The following is a 19368-nucleotide window of genomic DNA, read 5'->3' on the forward strand; positions in this document are numbered from 1 at the left end:
GTTTCTATCTTCAATGATAAGGAACTTGTTTCTGACAAAAACAAGACTAGTTGCCATATCAAAACTGTGATAACTTACTAAATGGAATAGATATTCGCTACTATTCGAGAATTGAATTTTTGCATTTGAAAACAATCAAGCAATTTCTGCTTGGATTGATTCCACCATTTGCTTTAGCATTGTCCATGTGACCTTAAACTAATGCAACCTAAACATAATTTATGAATGTAGTATTCAAATAGGCCAGCTTGGTAAATGTAACTACCATAATCATGAAGTTTGTCTCCAACAAAAAATATTTAATTTAAATAATATACTTATAACTAGAGACCGGGTGTTAGGCAAAATGCCTATTCTTTAATGCTAAAGATATTACCAAATATAACGTTTTAAAGTTTATATCGGGGATTATAGTTTCGATTTTAGCCAACTTTATTTTGCCTATTTCGCCCCTCACTCCCTAAATAATTGCTTTAGTGCCTAATGTTGCGTATTCTATGCATTTTCTTTGAAATAAGATTTAATTGGAAAATATATATAATTTATATACTGTAAATAACGCAAGCACGTGGTACATTACAATCTCCCTCTCTCTCTCTCTCTCTATCTATCTCTGTATATATATATATATATATATATATATATATATATATATATATATATATATATATATATATAATATGAAATACATATCAAGCTTCGTTTTTTACATATAGAATGAAAGAAGACATTAACAAACAGGTATGTTGATATATTCTTTGAACACTATTTATGACAAATCTATTTTTTAAATTGTATTGAGTATTTATCTTTATTATTTCGAATTACATTTTAGTGCCTATTTTACTGCTTATTTTTTAAATTTTAAGTGCCTATTTGCCTGCCTATTTTCCAAGTTTTTAATGCCTAAACATCCGGTCTCTACTTATAACAGATTTTGCCGGACCCTCCAAACTTGCCGCTCCATGCAAATGCACGTGTTACAGATATGGTAGAGCCGGCTCTACCTACATATCATATATATCTAGTCGACAAATTATTTATAGACCTATATGATATTTAGAAAAATACTATTAGGCAAATTAGTATTAATTTGAATTTTATACTATTCGTGACATTATTTTCGTACATGTTAAAGGCGTGCTTTCACGAAAAAAAAAATTATTTCTACTTTTATTTCTTAGTTGATATTGATGAAAACTGCTAAAACCCGAATTGTTAGTAGGTATGCTATTCATATAAATTGTAAAATATTTGTAGCGTATCAGTATCTAGCGTTTAATTTATGTTGCATTTTACGGTGATTACACCTACATAAAAATATTTGATACTTACATAGACGTAAGATGCATTACAAATGACTATTTGAAAAAAAACGAAATTTAGAAAAAAAACACGATAGACAGTCTACAGCACCATACTGACTATGCATTCGAACAATTTTGAGGTTGTTTGCGGAAATTACACGTTCTACGAGACAAGTACTATACAATTCGTAACATGTTCATGATATGACATATTGGGAACAGTACCACCTGCCATCACCTCGTGTTCCAACTTAGGCTAGATCTTAGAATTCCTACTTTTGTTTTGAAACCATTTGCACTAATGTTGTTCTATAGTCGTCATATATTTTGTTTTTCTAGCTAATGCAATCTTAGCTCCCTGCAAGAATATTTATTTTTTCTCTTCTCTTATATCTTTGAAAAACACAATAGGTAGATTATCCTATCTACCTTAAGATTTTTAATTTCTTTTTTTTTTTTAACTTGAGCCATGTATCGCAATTTCTTTACCATTTTCATCTATTTCGTTTTCTTTTTTAATGTCTAAAATAAAAAGTTTATTATTTCTGTCATACAACTCGATGTGTCCTTTCCATCTGTCTCAAGTTGCATTCCACTCGTTAAAGACTCATTTGCATCCTTATTGTCGCAGTCGTTTTCCCTTGCTATTTTCATCTCTATTGTATTGTCGTCTTTACATCAATTGTATGCAGAATGCATTTTTCCTGTCTTCTTCTTAAATTAACAGTTCAAATTTCTATACATCTCTGTAATTCTAATTTGATGTTCCGTACTAGTTAAACAATTTAAAGAAGCTTAAACTGCTAGCAAACGGCAATCCGTTCCTAATGGACATTTAGGGTTAATTACAATGTTATGGTCTTCTAACAAAAATGGGTAACACGTAATACATAGGTTGTTTCCGATCTATGGTGACCTTCTGCAGCACCACCAAGCGGGAAGAGAAGGAAGCCGCCAGTCGTGTGGGCACCTTGGACCATTGACTGTGCGTGACAGGTGTGGTAAGTGCATATCGGGACAAATGATGCCGAAAATAAGTGCTTATTCGGAGGACTACATAACTACCCTTACCGACGTGAACTACAATTATAGTGCCATTATCAAACTGTGCAATGAGCGTGGATTCACTGTGGCCAAAAATTGTGTTGAAAGGGGCAGGTAAGGTGAGGTGTGGAATGATTCCTCTGGGGCAGAAACAGGCCAACCCCCGGCCTGCCACTAGCCGCACACAAGTTAGAATTCGGGAAGTCGGGGCTCTGGTCACCAGGGAGAATCCACCCACACAGAAGGCTATCGCGAATCGGCTACAGATATCACTGAATACAGTGTACACCATCATTCACCGCAATTTGAGGTTGGTGAAGCGGTGGAAGGGGCGTGTTCATAAGCTCTTGCAAAACTTATTCAAGAACGTCGCATCGACTGTCGAAAGTTGTATGAGGGTACCTGACCGGTGAAAAGTGGAAATTTGTTGTAACACTGGACGAGGAATATGTTTATCACAATGGCTGAATGGCTGTCACAAGCCACGTGCAATTTTTTATCGATCGACAGAAGCGAGAGACTTTCAAAAATGGTTCACTGAATGCAAGATATGTTTTGGCACAGGTTTCATGATCATTGCTGAATAGTCGTACCAGGGCAAGCTAACCATGGCCAATTCGGAATATTATCAGGCTAACGTCCTGACACCCGTTTATCCCCATGGCATTCCCCATCTCTACGGGAGGGACACGAATCGTGTATGGTTGCTTCAAGACAAGGCTTCAAGTCACATATCTCACTCAACCCGCCTCTTCCTCCAACAAATGGCAGTAGAAACTGGAATTCATGCCATTCCATTCACAGACATTCCTGTGAAGTCCTCTGATGCGTCACCGATGAACTTTTGAGCCTTTGGCCTCCTGAAACGAGCTTTGTCTCACAGGAGAGCCAGCACCTTTGAAGAGCTATAGAAAGGAGGGGTAGTTGCGGCTTGACATGACTACACTGCGTGCCAGTCTCCTACAGTGGAAACTTCGGACAGTTACCCGTAGATGCAGGGTCACCAAATAGAACACTCTCAATGATGATGACATGGTTTCTCTTCAGGCAAGTGCAGTTTGAAATCGTCACCACAGATCGGAAACAACCTCTGTACAATAACTTAAATACATTTTTTCTTTTCCTGAATGCTCCAGTCGTGTTTTGATTGCTTGTAAGACATTTCCTCCATTTTTGTTTTATATTGTAGTAAGTTTCGGTCCAAGTGTTTGATTGGAAGAATGAGTTCTAAACATAAAAGAAAATGAAGTGGGTAAAGATCGGTCTTTTTCCATTTATGATAGTCGTAAAAGATTAAAGTGTTCATAAAAGCCAGAACATCATATGAATATGAAGTACAAGTATTAAACACTACAACTATGTAAAATGTATATGAAACATATTGTAGTACGTAAGTCACAAAAAGAACCCCCCCCCCAAACGTACCATGGTTGTTGAAATTCTGTCAGTTTAAACGTTTTTTCGAACTTGCAACAATAATTTTAGTATGAGGCGCTTCTTGAACCATTATACGTTTTGTTTTCGTGAAGACTAGAATTAATAAGCTTATCAACAAACATTCGTTTAGTGTGTTTCATGAAGCGTCTCATACTAAAATGATTATTGCAGGTTTGAGAAAATGCTTAAACTGGCAGACTTTCAACAATCATGCTATGTTTCTGGACTTCTTTAGTGATTTGCTACAATATGTTTCATATGTATCTTACAAGGATATAATGTTTAATGCTTGAACTACTGCCATTTATGAACATTTCTACTTTTTAGGACTACCATAGGCAGAAGAAATGCCTATCTTTACTAGGGATGTCCCAAACCGGTTTCTAAAAAACCGAAATCCGAAAAACCGACATTTCGGTTTTCTCCAAACCAGTTTCGGTGAAAACTTTCGGAAAACATAAAACTATTTCTGTGGAAACGGAATCGGTCTCCGGAGAACAACGAAACACTATTCTGGTCAGAAATGTAACAAATTTTCGAAAAAACGGAACTGATTTTGAAGAAAACCGAAACCGGGTCCGGTGAAAAACCGAACCGGTTTTGGAGAAAACCGATAACCGGTCCTTTTCAGCCAATTGATCTCTCCTTAAATTCTTCGTTAAGAAACTGTCGAACTTGAAGGGCATAGTGCGGCGGTGCCCCATCCTGTTGCATGTGGACCTCATTAAGGATGCCTAACCTAGTAAGTTCTGGCAAAAGGAATGTCTGTAGCATGTTCAGATAATTGTTACCATTCACCGTCTCTTTCTCGAAGAAAAGAGGGCCGATAATGTGGTCCATTGAAACAGCATACCACACATTGACTTCGGGACTACCCCGCTTGTGCTCATCGAATTCACGTGGATTTTCTACCCCTCAAATTCGGCAGTTGTGCCTGTTCACTTTTCCCGACACATGAAATGTGGCTTCATCTGAAAACAGAAACCGAGAAGGAAAGTCACCACCATCTTCTTGTAAGCGGGTAAGCATTGATTCACAGAATTCCATTCTCATGTCACAGTCTTCCTCTATCAGCTCGTGCACAAATTTTAACTTATAGGGCCGGACCTTCAAATTCTTGCGTACGATCTTGTGTAACGTTTACTTCGGTATTCCCAGTTCCAATGACCTACGTTTAAGCAACTTCATTGGACTCTGGCTACGCTGTCCTGCAACGTGTCAATCACATCGTCACTCGTTCCTGGCCTTCCACTGCGTGGTAAATCTGACACACTTCCCGTTTCTTTGAACTTCTCATACCACCTCTTGATACTTGTTTCTGCTGGGGATGTTTTCCCATGCGTTGTTTGGAACTTTCTCCACACTGAAACGCATTATTTTAATTCCGCAAACCACAAAACACATTGTGCCTTTTCTTAAGTCGCGTGACGCCATCTTAAGTCACGAGATTACCAGCGCAAACGTCATCGAGCATTGTGGCCAGAACAAAACTTCCCTTCTTCCAACCCCCAAAAATTTATACACTTAAACGTAACGGTTTCCAAGTTATAGAGTTTTACTTTCCTGCAGGACTTTATGGACTCCCTGTATTTGATGACGTCATGCCTGGAAAATGTACCAGGGGACGGATGTCCACCGAAGTAAAAAATAATTAGTAAGACATCTACTAACGATTTCTGAAGAAACATTCTCCATACTCAAACTTTCCTACAGAACCATAGTCAGATCCACTGGCGGATCCACGTGGGGGGCGAAGGGGGCGACCGCCCCCCCCCCCAAAGGTCTTCTACTTTCAGCATGTATCGTTCGGAAATACAAATATTGTCTTTTCCCAGCAGATCCAATCTGTGTAACAAGCCTAGTAGAGTCTAATCAAAATGTGTGGTACTTAATGGTACTTAATACAGGCATATTTGAATTGTGAATACTTCTGTCCCTAGTTCCTTGGTACGGTTACCATAAGCCGCAAACGAGAGAGAATGATTGATACGTTGAACGAACAGCTGTAGGAAGAAGGAAAGACAGCTCACTCTGTGAACTAAAAATTATATTTTAAACTTGTGTCCTAGAAAGAAAAAAATGTGGGGATGGAGTTCAAAACCTGAAACTTCAATCACCTTTACCTTGAATAAAGAGAAATATAGAATATTCAGCGCTCCTTACTGTAAAGCTCTCTCTAAATCTGAGACGAGACTTTTAGGTTGGTTGATTGATTGATATGTATTTACGTCGATCGTCAAAAGTGATGCTTTACAGAACGAGAACCAGAGTTTAAAGTTGGATCTGAACCACTGTAGTGCGTTCGATGTTCACTCACCGGGTATCAAACCACAGAACCTCATGCATCAAAGATCAAAGGTACTCTCGCTAGATACTACATCAACAAAGAACTATGACTTTTGAGGTTCAACACGGAAACATTCATTATGACTTTTAATGGCATTTCATCTTTTATTGGGAAATAATACAAGCTACAAGCTGTTGTGGTCCTGATCTTTGCACAGGCCAAACCAAAGCTGGAAACTTGAATTTCGGATAGTAGATAGAATTTGTGATCTAGGATGCCACTAAGGAAGGATTTTTGGGAAATTCAAGGAAAGGAAGGGGGAAAGGGGTGGAAATTATTTTAATAAGATGGTCATCTCTCCAAATCCCTTAAGGTTAGAAACTTGAAATTTGGATTTGGATTTCTCATTTAAAGTAATTTGACACGCGTTCCAACATTTTTTGGCACTTTAGTAAAATGGGGAAAAGAGATGGAAAGAAAAGGGGGCGGGATTGCAATTATTATAAGATATCTAAGAATCTTTGAAGGTTAGAAACATGGAATTTGGCATATGGACTTCTCACTTAAAACAATTCAATACAATTTCAGCGTTTTTGTATTCTTCTTCTTCTTCTTCTTCTTCTTCTTCTTCTTATTATTATTATTATTATTATTATTATTATTATTATTATTATTATTATTATTATTATTATTATTATTATTATTATTATTATTATTATAAGATGCCTATATCTCGGGATCACTTACGGCTAGATGTATGAAAGTTGCTAGTTTGATTATTCATTTAAAATAATGAAACATGGATTTGAGCATTTTTTGCCACTTAACGTAGAAGGGCAAAAACAGAGTTGAGGGTTCACTAAAATGTTTGTGAGGTGTTTGAATTTCGTGACCGCGTTTTAGCTCAATCCAATTCTATATGAAAAGGGAGAACGCGAAATATTGTCACAGTACCACGTAGAAGCATTTGCTATATTGTGCGAAGCCGTATTCCGAACAAATTGGAGGTCTGAGAGCGAAATCCCACCTAAGCGAAGGCTACTATAATATACTTTTGTTGTAAGCATGACTATAATTATACATGTTTCTAAATGCTGCTTTTAAGAAATTACCTAATAGAGCCAATTTCCAACCCCCTGTTCCTAATCTCGTCTAATGCGTTTTTTTTTTCTTTACATACTCAATTATACCACTGCAAAAGCGGAACATTCGGACAAAATACCCTATACTGTGCTCATGGCTCCGGTTTCGATTCCCGGTAAGGGTACATTTTAACGAAAAAGGTGGTTAGAATTCCACTATAATCAGTAAGTGCACGTCTTCTTTAGCCGTCATGTCATTACCGTGGAACGTTAAACTCAAGCAACAAATCAAAATACCCTATGTACAGAGGTCTATACTTTTGTAATAATGTCCTATATTTGTCTTCTTGCTCTCTCTTGTTTAAGTGGAAAATTCCTGGATGCACCAGAAATTGAATTCCTTACACATTCATCTTTAAATGCATCAATTGAGTACAGTTGGGAGCTTTTCTTGAGAAATGAACAATTCCATGGGTGTCAAAGTTTATCAGTCAGTGACTCCCCAACTCCTCGTGAATCCTGGGTTCTATACCAGTTTTCTTCACCTTTGATACATCAGAAAATTTATATAGCCGCAATCTTAACGCGCACTTAAGAAAATGCCAACAATGTTGACAAACTGAAATCATGGTGAAAATCGAAACGTAACGGAAATTCAACATCTTGCCCTCAGGAAATGTTATTCGCATAGCGCCAGAGATCAAAGATAATGTCCCTCTTAAAGAGGCACTGAAAAAATGTCATGGATACGGATCTACGACCGGAACATACCCTCGCATTCTATTGGATAATGAAATTGATAGATTTATGTCAAGCTTCATGTTTTCTTGTAATCACTTTAGTGAAACAAAGGGAAGCTATATTTATATACACAGAGGAGAAATGGGACAGGCTTCGTGTCAGAAACTTGGCAGGATACAGGAACAGATGACAGGATAAATACTATCGTCAATATAGCGATTTTTTTTTTGTGTAAGTACTGTCCAATACAGCGCTGTAAATCGCGGTGACTAACTGTGAAGTGAATCATGATACCGCCACGCCTCCGAAACGGAAGTGCGTATTTAATTTAAATCTACAGAAAGAGTATAATTTCATTTAAAAAAAAAAACCTACAAATTCGGCTCATAAAATATAATCTGGGAATCATGTTTACACCCCCCCTCCAGCCCCGGATTCATATGTGTCCCATTTTTCCAAATTGAAATTCTGGTCACCTTGAGGCTAGTATGCTCATCTTCCAGGAAGCGAACCGCCCCCTCCAAATGATTCTTCTGGATCCGCTAGTGGTCAGATCCTGGACTATAATACCTATAGCAAGGCACAGAGAAGGTAAAATCACTGTTTGGGGAGTTTGCAAACTATCAAGTTGATAATTTAGTTCGAATTATTGGAATAATGGACAAAATCAAGTTTCACAACGTTTAAGAGAGGCGCGGAATTCCATCAGAAACACGGATTTGGGGCTTTATTCTACAACAGGAGTACCATCCCAAATATTTTTCCAAGCTATGCAGTAATTATCTGCAATGCAAAGACGCTTACATCAGTTGTCACAGTCACCGGATTTTGTTACCTATCGGGTTGTTGTAAGATTAACTTGACAGAACAGTCCATAAACAGATGCCAATGAATAATGAAGGTCCTTGGAAGGCTCTTTCGATGCTATTGGAGTCGCAAGGCTTCTCAAAAGTTGGATAAATTAATTAAACAAATGCCTGGAATTTGTATAGCTCTTATCAAGGCTAAGTGTCGAGATTACATTGAACGTAAACATACTCAATAAATTTGTCTCAATGGAAACAGCAACATTTGTTTTAATTTCTTTATATGGGAAAGATGTTTATTTCACAGAACAAGTTTTGTATGGTACATATGTTTTTTTTTCAATTTTTTGAAATTCTGAAAAATCAGTAGTGTGCTCATTCTTTTGACAATGATTGTATGTACAGGGTGTTTCAAAACAACACCGACAATGTTTGGGAGGTGATTCCTGACACCAAGGTAAGACAAAAACTATAGACCAACCTGGGTGCACAAATGCTTCCTTCCGGAGTTATACCCTGCCGAAAACATGAAGCAATGAATTTTAAAGGTCAATACCTCCAAAACTATGGGACCTACCGCAGTCGGATAAAGACTTCACTGAGGAATTAGTATGTGCCCTATACAATATCAAAGTTTCAGGATCCTGCGCTACTTCCGCAACAATTTTTATAGAGGTAGTTGATGAGTACTTCAAATTATATGCCCGTAGCCAAACTCCCTCTATAAAAATTGTTGCGTGAGTACCTTAGGATTATGAAACATGTACTTTTGGATAGCGCACATATTAGGTCCTAAGTGAAGTTTTGACCCGACTACGATAGGTCTCATAGTTTTGGACCACCTTTAAAGTTCATTTTTTCATGTTTTCGGCAGCTCATGACTTTGAAAGGAAGCAAATTTAGCGTCCAGGTTGGTCTAAATATTTTGTCTTATCTTGCTGTCAGGAATCACCTTTCAAGCGTTGTCGGTGTTGTTTTGAAACACCACATATACATGTATGTGCTATGTATAGTAAATGTTTCATTTTTTCATAATAACTTGCTCAAGGAGAGTTTAAATCTGAAATCTTCTCTTGCGTACGCCACTGATCCGAGTAAACTCAAATGAAATTGTACATCTATATTCGATAATTTGTGTTTTGTACTGTTAATAATGATAATAATCTACTTACTAATACGCTTCGAATACGTCCTAGAAATTTGTTACCTGTGAAAACCGTAAGAACAAGCATAACGCAGAACACCCCTGAAAAGAATCCTATTCGATAAGTAATCCATGGTATCTTATATGTTGTCAGTGGAGGCACTCGAAGACGTTGCATAGCTTTCTGACGGTCTCCATCTTCAAGATCCTGCGTAACTATATTCTCTATTTTAACTATTAGGCGGTCAATATCTTTGTTAGTGTAGAAATAAGCCGTTTCAACGTTATTGATTCTCCATTGTGCTCCAGTTGTCAAATTTAAGAGCTACGAAATAAACCAATATTAGTGTATGTTTCTTTAAAATCTGTCCTCAGATGCTATTTTAACTGAGGTATTTACAAGATGACATTAAATAAAGTGGAATAAAATTAAATATTTGAGGTGTACGGAGGTACAATGGGACAAATGCCACCTAGCAAGCTTGTATAGGAGAAGCAATTCAAATGTTATCATAGGGGTGAATAAACTCCGAAATAAATTAAAACCATCCAAACTAAATTCTAGCAAGCATCTCCTTTATAACACGAAATATCTTTCGAAGTTTAATGAATTTTTGTTTGTTATGATAAATATTAATTTCAGGAAATAATTGAAGGATTGTTACCAAAAACCAGGTATTTCCAAACTCCCATGAAATCTTATATTTTGTCAGTGCAGGAAGTAGAAAAAGCTGACTCTTTTATCCAGAAACCTCGGTGTTATAATTTCAACACGACAGAGTCTGTTTTGTACAAAAGTCGGTCAAAAACTAAAGCAGAATTCATTGTTGTTTGATAATGGTAAGCACTAAAGAAATTAACCCAGGGTAATGGCATTTTGTTAAGTGGGAGCATTAGTCCTTTACCTAACCTATATCTAATTTTTATTTCCTGTTGCTGCAGGTAAGGCACCATGGATGATCAATATGACCAATCTACACTAACGTGCAGTGATCGACTTCCTCTACAAATCCGAAGATACGTAACTCAACAACATCGATTCACACTAGGCTGTTGCCATTACTATGAAGATAATACAATGCATCGAAGTGTGTCGATGGCTTCAGAGGTTTCCCTGTGATGATTACACGACCAAATACCAGCCATGGTTAGTAGACCATCAACTGTTACAAGGATTGAAATGCATCAGTTATTGAAGAACTGATCCAGAAAGAGAGATGCATCACTATCAAAAAGTTCATGAAGCACACAGACACTGCAAAAGGATGTGTGTTAACGACAATCCAACGATTAGAGTACAGAAAAAATTGTGCTTGCTAGATTCCATACTCTTGTCAAGAAATATGATGCAAATCAGGAAGAACGTATATGATCATTTGCAAAGTTTTTCTGATTATTGTCCAGAATGCTTGCATAGAGTTATGAGTTGTGATGAAACCTGTCTGTTTCATAACATCCTGAGTGTAAAAGGCAGTCGATGGAATGGAAGTATTCAGAATCTTCGCGTCGAAAGAATTTACTAGGTCACACAACAAATTGATGGTGACATTATTTTGTGATCATAAGGGGAGGGGTGATTTTCTTTGGCTTTCTCGAACGTGGAATGACCAATGCTAAACAACAATATTCTTCGTCCTTGGACAAGCTGCATCGTAACTTACGAACAAAGAGGCCAGAGTGGCACGCAAGGGACATCAAATTGCATCACGATAACGTTAGACACATAACAGTCCAGAAGATTGGCCAACTAGGATTTACAGCAGTGTCTATATAGTCTAGACTTATTAACATCGGATTCTACCTGTTTGGACAACTGAAGGGTCATTTGCGTAAGCAGTGATGATTTCAGGGGGTGATCCGGGGAAATATTCCCTCCCAGTGCAGCGAAATCACTCAGGCATTTCTCCGGTCGTGCTCAACTTGGATTACTAGTATTTTCGCACAAGGTGACCAGACGTTCCGTTTTAGCCGGGACAGCCCCTTATTTTCAACCGTTGTCCCGTTTTTTTTCTGATTCTCAAACGGGACGCCTAAATGTCCCGTTTTTAAGCAAACATGACTCAGGTGTCCCGTAATTATTATTCAAAATATAAATGGTCAATGCTAATTCTACATTCTTCCGTACCAACACTCGTTGGGAAGGTTCAGCCGCGAACTTCTGAATTTTCAAATGGGAATTGAGTGTTCGTGGTTCAAGTGAGAATTGAGTGGGAATTCTGAGCTTTCAAGTAGTTAAAAATATTTTTGTGTAGCACTTATGTTAGAAAATCTGTGTTATAGCTCTTACTTGTGTATTTTGTAAATTGAAAACACTGCTGAGTCCCAAAATGCAATCTGGGACTCAGATATTAACCCCCCCTCGTCGCCGATTCGCATGCGTCCCGTTTTTGCAAGTAAAAATTCTGGTCACCTTGTATTTTCATCCCCTGTTTATTCGAACTCTTCTGCGAAAATCTAAAGCTATCATTATGCATGGAAAACAATTCCCAGATGACAACAAAATCATTGCATGTATCGCAAATTGTGTAATAACCAACCTCAAGAGCTTTACGGATGCGCCGTCGTGCCATGGAAAAAAAGACCTCTGCAGTGAAGCAGGTAAATCATATATTGACTGATATTTCCAAAGGTCAAATTCTTTTATCAACAAATATTCATTTCTCTAGTGCTTACCAGTGTCGAGCTACAATCGATTATGCGTTACTCTTTGACTGACCTTTGTAGTAGCTGTTTATTTTAATGCATGTAACTTAAAGAAGTGAAAAATTGATCTTTGAATGTTAATTTTATATTTGCTGGTTTTTGATATCAACCCTTCAATTGCTGTCACTTTTGACATATATAAAAATGTTACATACAGTTGTATTTTTCATTTTCCACATGTTTCCCCAAAGCCCCAAACATAGTTTGAAATTGAATACCATATACATGCTTGTAGTAATGCCTTTTTCTTAAAGAGGAAACGTAAAAGTTGATTCCCAAACTACTAATCAATTAGTGGCTTAAAACATCAATTTATGCTTACGTTTCTATGAGCTTTTAAGTATTAACGAAACGAAACATGTAACGGGAGTATTGTGTACTTTTAGTTGTTGCCGGTTCAATGATTGGACAGTGTCTGAAAACGATGTTTATTTTCTGTTATGATTTGCTAAAAAATAAAACAGCAACAACTTATGAATCGATTTCTAAGTATTAGATTACGTGTCCTTATGATTACGTGTCCTTTGTCATGTGTTTTTCTTCTCTTTTTCTTAGGAATAACATTGGCGTAGTTGGTTATTCGTAGCTACACTCTCAAAGTATTTCAATATCTTCACTTAACACTGTTACAATTCATGAGATTTTGCTGGAACAATCTAGTGTTCATATACATATACTAAAGTTCATTCAACGAACCTTCTGATCCTGATGTAAACATTGCAGAATTGTATTACTCTGCCAGTCATCGGATGATTGGCTATCGGTCAGCGCTTCTTTCGAGAAGCACGTGCTCGTACCCTGTCGATGTTTTACTTATTCCCCGCATGTGACCATATTGTTAACTGTGATTCGCGCTAAAGTTGGGTCAAAACCACTTTCAATGCACGCGTATTCTCTTTTATTGCATTAATTCAATTTAGTTCTTAGATAAAGTGTTGTTTCTGTTGTCTAATTCTAAGGAATTCTTGTAATGAGCCTTATAAGCAAGGACTATTTTCTTCTGCCGCATGGGTGTCCTAAGGCTCTCTAACCAATAAAATCAAACAATCGCCACGTGTATTTGTTTACATGAGGTACTGAACGTTCATTCAATAAACTTTAATGAATACCCATATCGATTGAATTAGTATATACTTCTGAAAAATAAAAGATATAATTATACGTATTTTAATACAAAACCCTCTATATACGAGTAAATTCAATGAAATTAAAAGAGTGAAAAAAGTACAATCGAGGCAAGAATCGAAGACACGCTACCAAAGCGTTTACCGTGTACGTGCACTAACCACTATACCATGCATTGAATATGGACCCATATGTAGGAACTTTGATTTTTAAAATATTAGCTATTTTTTCTATTTCTTAAATATATATAGAAATTTCATTGTTTTTGTTCTAGTTCAATTCTCTTCAATTTAATAATTCTGGGATCTATACATAATGTTGGATTTATCAATTAGAAAGCATACTTACATTAATTGTAAAGTATTAATATCTTTAAACAGCTGTCAACAGGAACGCTTTTATTTTTTTCGGTACTATAAATCTTGACTACTTTTTTATTATTTGATAACAATATCACTCTTAACACTACCCCAAACTATGATACTATATTTTAATACCGCATGAAATCTCCATAATACAAGGCTTTAGTTGTTGGTATATTTTTCTTCTTGGTAGTTCTTATTTTATAGCAGAGGATACTTAATTTAGAAACAAGGTTACTTATAATATATTTCTCTCAAGTGAGACTACAGTCAATTGGAACTCCTAAGAATCAGCTGTATATTAAGTAGTTTATCTTTTGTTAATAAAACAGAGATCAGAGGTAACCAAAATATCCTTGCTGTGATGAAAATTAATGGTATATGACTTATTGGTATTTTATATAAAGTCGTTGTTCCTTAGCCACATCGACACTTCTCCTAACGTTTGTTTACTGGTTTTCACAACAAATTTTCGTTTTCTTCAGTTACCGAACATTCATGTCATCTGCGTATAGTATCAAATTGGATGCCCTGATACTCGTCCTAAATTATTCAAATACAAAAGGAAGATCAAAGAACTCAACGCTGAACTCTGTGGTACGACATGAATACGGTACTGCATTTTTTGTCTCATAAAGATGGCTCTAATTCTGTTTATTTATTTATTTATTTATTTATTTATTGCAGATCTCAACAACTTGCTTAGGATTTGAGAAATATGATTTGATCCAACAATACGCTTTACTCCTTATGCCGTATAATTCAAGTTTTTTTAACTAACAAGTCGTGATTTACTATATCTAATGCCTTCGATAAGTTTAGAAATATACCTATGCACCTTTTCTATTTATCTAAACAAGGCCTAATATTTTCAGTGAAGGTTTTTGGAAAGACAAAACCCGTGTATACATTATTTTTCCAACAGTTTGCTAATTTCAAACAGCAAAGATATCGGTCTGTATTTACTGAATTTTGCAACTTCTTTTCTTAAACAAATGTTTCATTTTCCAGATTTTGAACTTATTGGGAAATTCACTTGTAAGAAAGGAAGAATTTGCTAAGTGACACATTGGATTATTATATAATTACATGCTCTTTTTGATAAGTTGTCTAACAACTTTATTTACACCTAATGAATTATTATTTTTATATCATTCACAGTATTATTACCAGAATTGCAAATCGCATAACTATGATATTTATAAAAATTATATTATTTATAAAAGGGACTAAAATAATTATGATTAAAAAAGGAAGTACACTATTTGAACACTACTAATCAATATCTCATTCTATTACAAATATTACAAACCTTATCATGCTTTTTGAGAATCTTCCGAAATCCAGTAAAATTAAGATTCTGGTAGTTTTGTAATAAAACCAAATTTAAATAGAACTCACTGTATGCAAACATGAGGTCTTTACGAGTGGATACAGGTTCTCCTTCATGAAAACGATGACGGGAGCCTTTAATCTTTATGGTATCCAAGTATAACTGTAGCTCTACATTAAGTTCCGAAAACTTCCTTGTTGATTCCGCAAGCTTTTCTGAAATATATGTATTTATTCATTTACATTTTTAAAATGACTTAGGTTCTAAGTTCTAAGAGTCTAATACCTTACAATTCGAACACATAAAATTTAAACTTATTTTAAAAAACTATACTAAAAGAATTGTTTATTTTTCTTCAATTTGAAAATATAACAATTGCATAATGTCTTCGCTTTTTAAAACCGTAACTACAACCTTGAATATACAATTGTTACGTGTTACAAATCCAGTACACGTGTTTCACGAAAGCTTTCTACATTCAAGTATTCAAATTTATTATAAACTCTTTTCTACAGACACCAAAGTATGCCAATGTGCTTCAATGTGTCTAAAGTGCAAACTTTATAATGAATGAATGTATTTTATCTGTTTTAGGCATATGGATCAAAACGTAGACATTATCAAATAATCTTCATTCTCCATATTACCATAAAGAGCAATCATTTAATTTCAAGGATTATTTGTAAGACGAGATAATTAGGCACGAATTATTTAATTCTGCATTTTGACAGTAAAGTGAGACTGCGTGGAAAATTATTAATGCATAGGTTTGAAAAAGTCGAAAACAAGCGGGATATATTACAAGATATAATGATTGAGAAACAAAGGTAAACTTTCAAAGGATACCAAGATTTAAAAAAATGAGATAAGGGAACATAATCATACAAGATGATGTGCCCAAATCAAGTAGAACTGCGAAGTAACATAAAAAAAGAGATGCTTCAGATAAATATGCTGTTGGGGAGAACAGTTGAGAAACCTTCCTTCAGTGGGTAGATACATCGATACATAAAGTGGTGCAAGACATTCATGATAGTCTAGGCATCGGGGTTTAAAAATTGAGTTCTAAGGGCAAATCATATAACAATTTGGCATCTGATATTTTTTGAATATATACGCATCATTGATCACAAAAATGCCAGATGCCAGAAAAAACACCTCACGAGAGGGGAGAGGGAGGTGGAGAAAGCCGAAATTTTAGCCGTTTCTATTATTTGCTATATCTTCGTAATTATTGGAGCTTGAGCATCCAAACTTTTTTCATTTTGTTTGCCTAATTGTCTTCTACAATTTAATTCTAGTGCATTTTTGAGCTAAATATAATGGTTTTCTTATTTTCATTTTTAGTCAGTATTGGTTGCGCGCAACGTCAGTTTTTTAGTCACAGATTCTTTACAAGATCGAATTCCGAAAAATGTTTCCTCTAAAAGTTTTTCGTCATTTTATGCTCTTAAAAAATGAATACTTAAATGTGTAGTACTAATAGTGCTTGAGTTATAAGCGACTTTATACTGTCGTGTGCGAAACTGATGACGGCGCGACCCACAAACGGTAAATATTAGCAGCTGATGATGATTATTTATATATATATATATATATATATATATATATATATATATATATATATATATATATATATATATATATATAATCTTGTCTGTCTGCAAGTATATAATTCTAATGATTAAGTCTGTCTATAATTTAATTAAAAATATCCAGTTTTAATATCAATTGAGGGGCTTTTCGGAAAATAACCCTTGTCAAAATACAAAATTTCTCTGAAGAATAAAGAGAGCTTTCTCTAGTACACAGTATGAGAAACTGTGCAAATCTATTTCTTTATACGTGTCTCTAATACCTTCCAAAACGTGCAGCTTTCTATTCATTGTTCTGAAAAAAATCTTGTTTCTACAAGAGCTGCTTTTGCTACAAGTCCTTCAATTTATGTACTATAATGGTATTGAGCGAAATAGAGCTGGAGCCAGATTTCAAAATTGTCTTCAAGAGAGAATCATGAACAATTTGCCATCCACATTTTTTATTTAAATAATTAATATTTTTCTGACCAGAGTATGCCCAGAGTAAGGAATTAGACAAGAGGAAGGGATTAGAGAAGGATTTATAAAGTGGGGAGACAAGAAGGGAGAATATCGAAGATGAAAGGTTTTCCGAAAATATATAAAGAAAACATTAAATTAAAACCAGTATTAGATTGCAAAGGAAACTGCCTGAAAAAATCAGAAGAAGAATTAAGAGAAATAGCATTAGAGAGAAGGATAGGCCAAGAGAGTCACAGAGTGAAGAATACTGAAGAGGTGAAAAAGATGTTAGAAAGATTAAAGAGCAAGAGAGAGAAAACGATTATGTTTAGTATGGATGTTAAAGCAATGTTTACCAGTATTAAGAGAGATTATGTGATAAAAGTAATAGAAGAAGAAGTAAACAGGAAAAATAGAGAATGGAAGAAAGAAAAAATTGTGAAAGCATTAAAAATGCTGTGGGATAACAGCATTTGCAGAATAGGTAATAAACTGGTAAAAATAAAAGAGGGCTTAAGTATAGGTTCGAAATTAAGTGCAGTTTTATCTGAAATAGTAATGAATAGGTGGGAACAGAAGGTGATAAAAGAAGGAGGCACTAGCGGATCCAGAAGGATCGTTTGGGGGGGGCGGTTCGCTCCCTGGAAGATGAGCGTAGCCTCAAGGTGACCAGAATTTTACTTTGAAAAAATCGGACGCATATGAATGCGGGGCTTGAGGGGGGGTATCTAAACCTGATTTAGCTAAATCTGATTCCCTGATTCCATTTTGAGACCCGAATTTGTAAGTTTTTTTTTTTTTTTTTTTTTTTAATGAAAGTATTCTGAAGATTTAAATTAAATACGCACTTTCATTTCGGAGAATGGCGGCGTCATGATTTACTAGTCAACGCAATATATCAGATGCGCTGTCTTGCACAATACTTGCACAAAAGAAAATACTGTATTGACTATGGCATTCATTTTAGCGGGAAAATGTACAATTTGCTCTAATTGTTTATATTTTGAATAACAATTGCGGAACAGCAGTTGAAAAAAAAAAAACGACAGATTCGGTGTACGCAAAAATCAATATCAAATGTATACATGCATAAAGAATAATACAAAATGTCAACAAATAACAAAATACATTATGATATTTCTGTATACGTTTCTTGGTAGCTTAAAAAATGCATTAATTATAAAGTTTATAATTAATAATTAATGTTTAATAGTATATGGCAGACAGTGTTCAAATGGGCCAAAATATAGGGGAGCAATCTTTACATATTGCTTTCATTTCTGTTTATATCAGATATAATTCAGCAAATCGAAAATTGAAAAAGAAGAAATATAATATTCAAACTGAACTCCAAGGATGTTTAGTGGCTCCGTGATTATTCCTCGTAGTATCTAGTGATTGCCCGAACTTGAATTTCGTGGCTTTCCCCTGAAATAAGGATGTTATGGTTTTTGCCTTAAAAGAACTATGGCCTGAGCTTTCAAGAGCACAGATCAAGTACAGGAAAATGAAATGGATACACTTTCTAATACATAATACTAATCATAGCTGCATTTAAGCATTGTACTGTACTACTAACAGGAATCCTGAGCGACGATTTGAAGTTAACCTACAGCATTAACATACAAAGAAATGAATTGTGAAGATAAATCCTACATAAATATAATATATTGCGGTACTCCTTAACCATATAAATCATTACGAAGGTAAACGCACAATTTATTCAGTAAAATACTGCAAATAATGTAATAATAAAAATATCAATACTAAACTTTCTCTTGCGCAAACTCAACAGAAATTTTGTCGGATTTAGCACGAAATGTGTATAAATTTTACACGAATTAAAATTATATAGAATTACAATATAAGCTATTATAATGTATAACTAGTAAAAAAAAAAAAAAACTGAAAGATTAGCAAAGTCTACAACAAAATGAACGAAAGAAGATCAGAAATGT

General features: G+C 35.3%; 1 protein-coding gene across 2 annotated transcripts in view; it reads right to left on the minus strand.

Annotated features, from left to right (window-relative positions):
- LOC145685977 (solute carrier family 53 member 1-like) overlaps nt 1–19368 on the minus strand; it is a 178176-nt gene that overhangs the window by 115581 nt on the left and 43227 nt on the right. For both annotated transcript variants that reach the window (XM_081758777.1, XM_081758778.1), the window contains exons 4-5: nt 15351–15586; nt 9912–10173 (exon numbers count right to left, since the gene is read on the minus strand). In XM_081758777.1, coding sequence (XP_081614903.1) covers nt 9912–10173; nt 15351–15586 — 498 coding nt within the window. The remainder of the gene's footprint in view (nt 1–9911; nt 10174–15350; nt 15587–19368) is intronic.

This window comes from Thermobia domestica, chromosome 5 (genome assembly GCF_964235325.1).
Source record: "Thermobia domestica chromosome 5, izTheDome1.hap1.1, whole genome shotgun sequence".
NCBI lineage: Eukaryota > Metazoa > Arthropoda > Insecta > Zygentoma > Lepismatidae > Thermobia > Thermobia domestica.